The sequence below is a fragment of the Etheostoma cragini genome, chromosome 12 (assembly GCF_013103735.1).
Source record: "Etheostoma cragini isolate CJK2018 chromosome 12, CSU_Ecrag_1.0, whole genome shotgun sequence".
Lineage (NCBI taxonomy): Eukaryota > Metazoa > Chordata > Actinopteri > Perciformes > Percidae > Etheostoma > Etheostoma cragini.
Window position 1 is genome coordinate 3,644,617 of NC_048418.1, and position 11,300 is coordinate 3,655,916.

The following is an 11,300-nucleotide window of genomic DNA, read 5'->3' on the forward strand; positions in this document are numbered from 1 at the left end:
CCCCTCCCCCTCCCCCTCCCCCTTATCTCCCTTTTGTATGAACTACGTAAAGTCCCATGTTTTTAACAGTCCTACTATGCACACATGCCTGTGTTTGTCTCGTCTTCCCATCAGGTTCCTCGGCATCTCTGCCCCCGTTTCCTACTGGTGGAGACATGCTGCACTTCCTGGTTCAGTCGGGTGAGGTCAGTGAACCTGACGGTCTGTTGGCTACCTGGTTTCACCGAGCGAACACTAAGGAGGAAATGAATAAAGCTCTCACAAGTAAACTCACACACACGCACGACATTGCTTTCTTCTTTGATGTTGTTTGCCCCTGAGATTTACATACTGTACTGTACAACAGTGTTGTTTAGGGATGTAACGGTTACCGGTGAAATGGTAAACCACGATAAAAAAAGTTAATGGTAACAATTACCGTTTTCATTTACAATATCCTTATTACCACGGGGTGGAAACCGTGTGTTTAATCCTTCCCAGCTTCATCCGAGACTCCTGAAGTTGCCGCGCAGGCGCACTGCGTAGCCTCCATTGTGTGTTTCTTGAAGTTGGAATCATGGCGGAAGGAGGAGACGACAGCGCTCAGGACATCTATCGGCCCTCTAAGAGGACTAAGTCTGAAGCACGGGCATATTTTGGCTATTATCAGAATGCCGAAGGACAGTTGGTTGAAGATAGGTCTCCTGTCTGCAGAACATGCAGGAAAACAAGTTGCTGCTAAAGGCGTTGAACACGCTTTTCAAAATAGCGCAATAAAAACCCGAAAACCTTGATCATTTTGGTCTTATATACCGTTACATCCCTAGTGTTGTAGTACTCGAGACCGGTCTTGGACTCAAGACCACTTTTTAAAGGTCTCGGAATCTGCTGCATGTTTACTCGGTCTTGTCTCAGTCTGGGATGAAGAGGGCTCAGGATTTTATTTCATAGCCTAATCCTCGGTAATAATGTTTTATGTTTACATTTTATTTATTACATTTTTTGTTATTTGCAAAACATCTAAAAGAAAACAAACAGCATTGTGTAAATTCTGCAATGTAACCCTAACTAACCGTCACAGCTGGGACCACCTAAGAGTTTCTCTGCACTAAGTAAGAAAGCATATAGAAGGCTTGTTTTGGTCTTGACTGGGTCTTAACCCCTCAAAGTCTTAGTCTGGTCTCGATACAATCTGATCTTACAGTAGTAACAATACCTTCCAATAAATACGTGATTTGACAGAACTTTACCCGCTTCGCTCGTCCCGTCAGGTGATGCTATGATCCTGGAGGCAGACATCACTGTGCACGGTTACGGGACCCCCAGTGAGAAGCCGATCCCTATCATGGCCCACCCTCCTGACATCTATAGTGACAACACTCTGGACCAATGGCTGGACGCTGTGCTGGCCTCTAGAAAAGGTACCGCAGAGTAGAACAGGTGTGCCTGTCTGTGTCTCTGTCTGCACGTTGATGAGATGAAAAGGAAAAGCAGAGGTTTGAATCCTCTGTGTCTCCCTGCAGGCATCAAGTTGGATTTTAAGTCTCTGGAATCAGTGGGTTTGTCATTGGACCTGCTTCGTCAGAAGAACACTAGCAGAGGAATAAACAGGCCTGTGTGGCTGAATGCTGACATCCTTAAAGGTCCCAACATACCAGACTTCTTGCCTCCAGTCAATGGAACCGGGTAAAAATGGCAGATTTTCATTGATTTTGTCCGTCTTTTCTTTGCAATTCACAAGCCTGTATTGTACACGTATTACATTGTTTATTGCTGCATTGCTATATTAGAAACAGCCTTTCAACAAAGATGGAGTCGGATCAGATTTAGGCAAGGCAGCTTTGTTTGTATAACACATTTCAGCAACAAGGTAATTCATAGTGCTTTATACATAACACTAAAGAGCGGTTAAAAAGACTTTAAGGTGCTCTGAGTGATGTCATGCTTAGAGGAGGAGGAGTGAGGGACGAGCTAGTGCCGTCACCCAACATCACTTAGAGCACCTTTTTAAAAAGTAAAGAGATTATAAAAACAGCTTAAATAGAATACGGTGGGTATAAACGAGGTATTAAAGTTGCAGTGTAAGAAATTAACTATTGAAAGAAAAAAAGCTCTTCAGCCTTGATTTAAAAGAACTGAGAGTTGCAGCAGACCTGGGGCGTCTGGTTGATGCCACATCAAATTATAGGATGCAAGAAAAGGTAGAACAAAGTTAAAAGAAAGGATGTGATGCTGAATTGTAGAGCTACAGGGCAAACAACATAAACTGATTGTCACATTATAATGAACTCACTCCCCCATCATCATTTCTCTCCTCTCTTTCCCTCCTTCCCGCCTCTTTTTCCAGATTTCTGCTGTTGATTCAGGAGAAGTTTCCAGATGCCACGTTGTCCCCTGGATGGAAGGTAGTACGGGAGCCTTATTCTGCAGCCTTATTCTGATCATTGTACCTGTATATTACACTGTAGGCTTTTTAGACGTCAGTCAGTTGATCAGTTGACTGGTCAGTCATGGCTCTTACCCACTGCTAGACCCGGCCGCAGTGCCCCGTCCTCCTTTTGCCATTTCAGATCTGGCACCACTTCATGCGTGAGGCGAGTGTGGCCGGGCGTCACATTTTGTTTCAAAGGAAGCTGGAGGCAGAAAAATAACAGCTGGCTAAACTATTTAAACACGGCTAGTCTGTTGCTTGCATTGAGGACGCAGTGATTAGTGACGATTCTCTCCGACCAATCAGTAGCGTGCAGGTTGTCAAGTCACCTGTTGGTACCACGGACTCTCTTCATAACGGAAAACCCCAATAGGCGAGTGAAGCAGGTACCATGTAATGGAACCCCCTCCCCCTTCCATTTTTCTGGGTGAACACCAATAAGTTGTGAGTTTCACAGGACTGCTAGCTCAGCCGTAGATCTTACAGTTCTGTTTTGGTTAGGACGATTGTTTCACAGGTGACGTTGCGTTGTTTCTGACAGGTGGCCTACTCTCCTCCATTGTTCGTTGCGACCTACACCAGGTCCATGGTGGAAGAAATGTACGCTATGGTCAAAGATGTCCCCCAAAAGGTACGCTTTAAAAGATGACACCAGCATTATGAAGCATCAAGCAGGGTGGACATGAGACATGAATTAGGTCTTTGTGTTTTCAGGTGACATTCCCGGTCCATGCCTTGCTGGTTCGCAGTGGCTGGCAGCACATCAGCTGGCTCCTCAGCCAGTCACCACGGTAACATAGACCACTTCCATCTGTACTATGGCGCTTAGGGAAAACCAATCATTTTATTAATAAGAATCACCCACTCCTCAGTCATAATGTGATGTCAGAGACTAAATGATCTAGCTTACAGAGCGTACTGTGAGATGCTGATTGTTTAGAAAACTCAACTCAATAATGGGAGAAAATAGTGCCATTTTCTTCATATTTTCTTTTTTATATTGTTGACATGATATTTGCACTTTGACACTAAGGCTCTTATTTGAACCGCATGGCAGAACAGCGAAAAAAATGTCCCATGCACCCGGCGCGTTTTATTTAAATGTACTAATTAAATAACAATGAAATTATGCACTATTGACTTTAGACCAGGTTTTTGTTGGTCAGTGGCACGATCACTTCCCGCTGCCTCAAGATAGCAATACACCCAAAATGCACCTGAACACACCTCCCTGTAGGACCAGCACGCCCATTGGTGCTAAGATGGGCGCAGGTGCATTTGCTATTTAAACGACGTGGGCGGAGGACGGGAAATTGACAACAGCCTTGGGCTTAAACTAGCAGAGACACTTGCGTCGGGTGCAAGATGGCGCCCTGAGGCTGTTCTGGTGCTTGTGGTTTCTCTCCAGGTTCAGCCTGACATTGTGGCAGGGTTCCATTCGACCAAACATCAACGACCTGCTGTTCGTCCGTGAGAACAGCCACCCGACCAGAGTCTACTACGATATATACGAACCAACGCTGGCTGAATTCAAGCAGGCTGCAAGTAAGTAGGGAGCTGTTTGACCTCAGCAGGGGCATCCCTACAATGAAGCGGGCCAAAATGGTCCAAGCTGTGGAGAAGAATATATAATTTGTATTGCTGTATTGCTACCTGTTGATACAAGATTTTATTTTATTTTTTTAATACTAAAACAAAATGTTATCCTAAATTACATCTAAATGAAGGAACTATAGACTAGACTCATGGAAAATGTTCTTATGGATGCAGAAAAAAGCCGCAATTATTTAAATAGTGTTAAAATTTTATGGAATGTAAAAATATGGAATGTTGAAATTACATTACACTACCAAACTCACAGCACTGAAATATTTGACCATACCATGCATTTAAATACATGTAATACGAATTTTAAATATATATCGGCATATCTGATTTTTAAATAACCAAATATTCATATTTTTATCAGCCTTAAAAATCCTTTATCGGTCGGGCTCGGTAGTCTGGATGTTGAAGGTTGAGTTTTGGTCTTTGAGTTTCACCAATCCCATTTGAGCAAATTGTTTTGTTTTTTACTTGACTTGAATTAAAATTTGGTCCTAAAATAACCTATTGACTTTGAGGAACTTGTAAAAGTTGACAAATTGAATTTTGAAGACTTAATTCTTTTATTAAAAAGATAAAGATAAATCAAACTCAAACTAACATATATATATAAACCAGGAGGATAAAGGTTAGAAAGAAGACGTGCTGTTGGAGGTCACCTCTTGATGTCTTTGTTGTGTTCCCAGAGCAGCAGGGCCTTCTGAGGAGGTTCTACCCTGGAGGAGACCTGATGGACTTCCTCTATCCCATTCACAACCCTGACTTCCTGTCCGCAGCCACACAACGCAACAGCCTGGCAGTCCGTTGGGTTACAGTCACTGACCGAGCCTCCCTGTTGGCTCCGCTTTCAGGTAGGGATGCACCGAATCCAGATTTTTGATTCGGCCTAATACCGAATCCGCTGGTTAAGGTTCCACTGAACCTGAATACCAAGTCCTAGTTAGTACCTCCCAGTTTTTTTTAGCTGTGACTGTCCTTTCCTTTGCCGTACCTGAAGTAGCTCCATGTTGGCTGCTGTCTGTAGACTCCTTCATGCACAACTCGTATTCTTTTTTGAATTACAATATTTTGTCCACCATCACCAGTAACTCTATACTTTAAAGCCACCATGTGTAAGATTTAAATATCCATTACTTTGGAGCCATGTGGTGGTAATATCACGCACTGCTAAACAGAAAATCTCTGCCATCATATTACCATCGGTGGGAAAATCACAAATAACAAAATTCCACATATAGTGGTTTGAAAATGGAAAGTTAAGGAAGCAAGTTAAAGCTACAGTGTGTAGCTGCTGACGCCCCCATGAGGAATTCAAAGTAATGACAACAAAACTGTCAACGTTTCCACACGATACAAGACTTCTGTGATCCCCCCCTCCTCCCACACAGTTGCTAGTAGCAGAGGAGGACATGGAGGATTAAAAAAAAGCATGGACTCTTCAGGGGAGGTAATGATCTTTACTTGAGTTTCTGTGTGCTAATTTATAACAGACAGCTCCTAATGCTATAACAGAATGCAGCAACCTGTTGTGTTGTGATTGACACTGAAGTGGTTACTTTGTTGTTGTAGAGCATGAACGTAGTCAGGACATCTTGATAGGTTCAGGGGATTTGGACACCGTTGGTCTTCTGAATCATACAGTCCCTGTGACAGTAATGAAGTATTGATCCTGTTTATATACTGTCTGTGTGTGTCCAGATGGGGATGGTGGTATGCTGTTAATTCAGGTGACTGCTGCCAGGAACCAGCCTGACATCCCTCTGCTAGAAGGTTCTGGGAAGAGCTCCGAGGCCCTCACACTGCAGGTATATTCATGAAAAACAGGTAGCAGAGGAAACTCTTGTTCTTTCTTTTTTGTGGTAGGGACATAAAATAAATTGAGAATTTTTTTCTATGAGGCGTCATTGACTTGTGTGTGTGTGTGTGTGTGTCTGTGTGTGTGTGTGTGTGTGTGTGTGTGTGTGTGTGTGTGTTTCGGGGTGGTTGTATGTGGGTGTGTGTGGGTGTGTAGGAAATCCTGCAGCTGCTCGGACAGAGAGCTAATGCCCCCTGGGGTGTTCACCTGCGGATCCACACTCAGCAGCTTCTGGAAGCTTCTCTCAAACTGCTGCACTCAGCCTACAGCGACGAGAACCTCTACAGGCCGGTCTGGATCAGCATGGGGGGTTCGCAGAGCACTGACCACATCACGGTATGTAGATTTCTGCCCCCCCGCCTCTCCCCCATCTTTTTCCTCTGCAGATAATTCCTGTTGGACAGAGTTAATTGTCACTGTGCTTCTGTTCCACTACATACAGCGCAGCAGTGTTCATCTTCTTCTGCTCTCTCTTTCAGGAGTTTGTATCGGCCGTAGAGAGGCTGTTCCCTTACGTAACCCTGGTCCTGTCAGAGCAGAACTGGCCTCCTCGGGTCCCAGTGACAGGCTTGTCCCAGAGGGTGGCGCTATATCTGAACACAGCATCACTGCCTGAAGGACAGGAGGCACGTGACTCTCTAATGGCAATGATGGATAGATACGACCTCATAGTAAAGGATACCAAAAGCCGTGCTGGAGCTTTCGAGGTCTTTAAAGGACTCATGAGCCAGCGTACAGGCGGAGCAAACACAAACCTGTATGTGATATCTGATCGTTCCTAACGGGATGGATGCCAATGATCCAAAAATACGTAAATTGTCATTTAAAGGATATTTGTGTTATACAGTTGCTTCTTAAAATGACAGACATATTTGAAGGCTAATGTTATCAGCTGATACTGGCTCGTTACTGAACGATCAGTGTACAGTGTGGGTGGGGGGGAGGGATTATTGTACATAATGCCATAAAGTAAAGCATGAGTCTTATTTTGCACTAAAATAAAACAAATACCTGCTCTGTGTTGTTAAATGAAATGTTAGCATGCAAACATGCTAAGGACTGTAAACTACTTAGTACAAATCAGCCTGTTAGCATGCTAATGCTAGCACTTATCTCAAAGCACTGCTTCCTTACAGCCTCACAGGACAACTAGCATGGCTGGAAGCTATGTTACCATCTACCTGACTCCACGGCTTATTGGCATAATGCAGTCATGTTATTCTATTTTGCTGTGTAGTTTACAATAAAGTTCTGATAGAAAAGACAGAACAAAATTCTGTTAAAACATTTTTATTATAAATCCTATGAAAGCATTTAATGAAACATCAATGTTTTTATCAAAAGACAGAATTGCAGTCAGCAATTGAGAAAAATCTGCTACCACGTAATGCCACTGTTAGTGTTTGTACTTTAATGACCATTTACCATAGATTTGTAAACAACACAAACATGTTCTGACCAGTGGTAACACATATTAAAATGTTTAATTTGTGTCAAAACAATGAATACTACATGAGCCTTTATTTTGAAATCAGGTCTGGTTTACATCAGACTCTGGTTGAACATTAGAGTGAGCATCAAGTGTCTGAGGCATAGTTTGTGATCTTTAGATTCGCTATTTGAATACCTTACTTAAATCACCTTTTGTTCACTGTGAACACTCACAGTGTTAATAGTACCATGTGCTATGTAAACTGGCCTGGAAGGTACCACTGGCTGTCTACAGGGGGGTGCTGTGGAGAGCCACTGACAGACTGTGAGCTTCAGTCCAACAGGTGGGACTTCCTGTATTTGAGGCCTGATGTTGGCCAGTCGGCACCTCAGGGGCGGACTGCAGTCTGTTCCTGGTCAGGTATTGGCTGCAGGAGCAGAAGATGTGGTAGAAAGAGGAGGATAGGCCGGCAATATCTGTGGAGATGTAGGGAAGGACCTCTGGAGATGCCTGGTTGTAGTAACTGATCTGGAAAAAAGATCCAAGTAACAATGGTGAGGTTGGTTAAAATGGTGTGTAAATAGTCACCTGTTTAATCAGCTTAAATGGCTAAGGGTATTACCAGTGACGTGTTGCTGCTGGTTTCCAGTATGGTGAATCCAGCACACAGGACCTCTCCTCTGTTATATCCTTCAGTGGGAGGGTGGGTGGGCAGGGACACTGAGCGCAGTGCGATGACGAATGGATCTCTGAGGAGGAACAAAATAAAACAAGAACTCAAAATTATTGTTTGATAGTGAAATAAATAAAGTCATGCTAAATAATAAAAAAATGGTTGAAAATGGTTGAAGACCCCTGGTTTAGACCTGTTGACCTGTCGTACTGACCCGATGCCACACGGCTTCCTCTTGCATGCCAACAAGATGAAGTCCTGGAGAATCCCTTCTCTCTGATGGCCTGAAGTCGGGGAACCTACTCTGCCGCGAGGCACTGATGGGGTCACCACGCGATACAGGAAGTCATCTTCGTCCACCTGGTGGATAAGCTCACATTTCCTGATGTAGGAAAGGACACAGAGAGGTACCACTGATGAAGGGTTGATAGAAAATTTAAATAAAGTAAAAATAAATAAATAATGCTGTTAAAGTAATAGTTACACATTTTGAGAATTTCAGTTTTTCCCATTTTCTTGCTGAAGTTAGATAAGACTATATCCCTCTCATGTCTGTATGATTAACATGGAGCTACAGCCAGCAGCTGCTTAGCTTAGCATAAAGACTGGACATGGTCTTTGTTATTCTTTTGTTATAACCTCTAAAGCTCACCTGTTAACACATATCTCATGCGTTTCATCTGTACAACAAAACAAAGTGTAACAACTATGTTATGTAAACGAAGTTATGGTTTTAAATTGGGTTTTGTCACAGACTACTGCTTGGCCTTGCACAGCCGCCTGACCCTATTTCAACATTAGGAGAACCTAGCCCAACCCAGGCACTGAATACGTATAGATCACTTTTCACTCTGCTTTATTACCTGAAACTTTAAAGGCTTTGTTTTGAAACATCCTATTGCAAGTGTGACCTGTGTTTCTATTAGGCCACGCTCTTCTAGCTGCTTGCCAGAAATCAGAGTCCAGACTTTAAAAAAAAAAAAAAAGAGTCATTAAAACAACTTGAACAAATACGTCTATTTGAGTTTAGTGAGTTGTAGGATGCAATGATCACTCCTTCTGCACTGATTAGGAACTCAAACTACACTACATCTAGATTCTTCCCATGAAGACAAATAGTATTACTGATAATGTGTGTCCCAGCTCGGCCTGTTGCTCAGCTCAGCCAGCAGACAGAAAGCTCTCTGAGCAGGAACATCCACCTCGAATTCCACCCTGAAGCTCAACGTGGACTTCCTTTCCAGGGTGTAGAGACGAACCTGGGAACAAATAACATGGAGGGGGAAAAAATGTAAAACCGATTATGTGCACCCCTTGAATATCAACCAATAAATGTATATATTTATACATATATATATATTATATAGATATATAATATCAAGTTTATTAAACGTTGCTATATTTTGAAAGGATTGATTGTAAATACAATTAAAGATGGAAAGAACATGCTGAAAGGTGGAAAAAGGTTTAAAACGGAAGGCCGGTAAGAAGGTTAGTATTTAATAGGAATGGGGATTTAAACATACTGGCTGTTTGTCTTATTTCTTTATGGAAATTATTGTGTTTCTTTTGCGCCTTTTTTCTGACACTATGATTAATCTGAAAGATCATTGATTTAATTGAAAAATGTAGTTTTCAATAAGGAAGGAAGCTTCAGCATCTTAATATTTTTGGTAGTTTTTATTTATTCATTTGCTTTTTTTTGTCTTCTTTGCATGTTTTACTATATTTATTTTATCTTTTGAATGTCATTCTATGATGTCTTTATATTTTTTTTCCATATATTTTACTATGACTTTTTCATCACTTTTTTTAATATACTACACTACAGTATCACTTATCACTTTTTTTACTTACTTTTCTATACATTTTTTCAACATTCAATACTATGACTTTATTGTCACTTTTTTCGACATACTATACTATGACTTTTTTCGAAATACCATATTATGACTTTTTTGTCACTTTTTTCGACATACTATTCTATGACTTTTTTTTTACATACTATACTAAAACTTTTTTCAACATACTATACTGAGACTTTTTTCGACATACTATACTGAGACTTTTTTCAACATACTATACTGAAACTTTTTTCGACATACTATACTAAGACTTTTTTCGGTATACTATACGATGACGTTTTTGTCACTTTTTTTGACATCCTACATTATGAATTTTTTTAACATACTACACTACAGTATGTCTTATAACTTTTTTTGACTTACTTTTCTACACATTTTTTCAACATTCTATAGTATGACTTTTTTTTCGACATACTATACTATAACTTTTTTTGACATACTATGACTTTTTTCGACATAATGTACTATGACTTTGTCCCTTTTTTTTAACATACTACACTACAGTACGACTTATAACTTGTTTTAACTTACTTTTCTATACATTTTTTCAACATTCTATACTATGACTTTTTTCGACATACTATACTATGACTTTTTTGTCACACAATACTATGACTTTTTTGTCACTTTTTTCGACATACTATACTATGATTTTTTTGACACACAATACTATGACTTTTTTGGTATACTATACCATGACTTTTTTGTTACTTTTTTCAACATACTATACTATGATTTTTTCAACATACTATTCTTTGACTATTTTGTCACTTTTTTTGACATACTACATTATGACTTTTTTCGACATACTTTACTATGAGTTTTTCATCACTTATTTTGACATACTTTTCTATAAATTTTTCCAACATTCTATACTATGACTTTTTTTGACATACTACACTGTTTTTTTTCGACATACTATACTATAATATTTGACACTTTTTATTTGATATACTATGCAATACCTTTTTTGAATAAGTATACAATGACTCTTTAATGGCATTTTTCGACATAGGATGCTATAATTGTTTTTGACGTGATTTCTTCAATGTCACAGTGGCTCAGGGGTTAAGACTGTGCCACTAAACAGCCACTGAGTAATAACAGCAGACTCTGGTTCAATTCCCAGCCCGGTCCTTATTGTTGTTTTTGACATACCATAACATGGCTTTTTTGGACACACTATACTGATTTTTTTCTTCACTTTTTAGAATTACTATACTATGTTTGTTTTAAATATATTTAACAAAAAAAAAAAGAAATTTCAAATTACATACTTACATACACACTTTTGGCAACATACTATACTAAGACCTTTTCGACATACTAAACTATGACTTTTTTCGGCATACTACATTATGATCTTTCGACATACTATTCTATGACATTTATTGTCACTTTTTTCAACATACTATAATATGACTTTTTTCGGCATACTACAATATAACGTTTTTATAACT

The 11,300-nt window shown here is 40.3% G+C and overlaps 2 protein-coding genes across 5 annotated transcripts in view; one reads left to right on the forward strand and one right to left on the reverse strand.

The window, feature by feature from the left end:
• The window catches only part of fam151a (family with sequence similarity 151 member A), a 13,231-nt gene extending 6,347 nt beyond the window's left edge, over positions 1–6,884 (forward strand). For all 3 annotated transcript variants that reach the window (XM_034887920.1, XM_034887921.1, XM_034887922.1), the window contains 11 exons: positions 115–264; positions 1,251–1,400; positions 1,503–1,665; positions 2,327–2,384; positions 2,952–3,041; positions 3,125–3,201; positions 3,819–3,955; positions 4,702–4,866; positions 5,714–5,820; positions 6,027–6,206; positions 6,350–6,884. In XM_034887920.1, the coding sequence (XP_034743811.1) occupies positions 115–264; positions 1,251–1,400; positions 1,503–1,665; positions 2,327–2,384; positions 2,952–3,041; positions 3,125–3,201; positions 3,819–3,955; positions 4,702–4,866; positions 5,714–5,820; positions 6,027–6,206; positions 6,350–6,652 (1,580 nt within the window). In that variant the 3' untranslated portion in view covers positions 6,653–6,884. The remainder of the gene's footprint in view (positions 1–114; positions 265–1,250; positions 1,401–1,502; positions 1,666–2,326; positions 2,385–2,951; positions 3,042–3,124; positions 3,202–3,818; positions 3,956–4,701; positions 4,867–5,713; positions 5,821–6,026; positions 6,207–6,349) is intronic.
• A 650-nt stretch (positions 6,885–7,534) lies between these two features.
• The window catches only part of LOC117954266 (acyl-coenzyme A thioesterase 11-like), a 14,716-nt gene continuing 10,950 nt past the window's right edge, over positions 7,535–11,300 (reverse strand). For both annotated transcript variants that reach the window (XM_034887918.1, XM_034887919.1), the window contains exons 14-17: positions 9,101–9,234; positions 8,190–8,357; positions 7,925–8,051; positions 7,535–7,830 (exon numbers count right to left, since the gene is read on the reverse strand). In XM_034887918.1, coding sequence (XP_034743809.1) covers positions 7,591–7,830; positions 7,925–8,051; positions 8,190–8,357; positions 9,101–9,234 — 669 coding nt within the window. In that variant the 3' untranslated portion in view covers positions 7,535–7,590. The remainder of the gene's footprint in view (positions 7,831–7,924; positions 8,052–8,189; positions 8,358–9,100; positions 9,235–11,300) is intronic.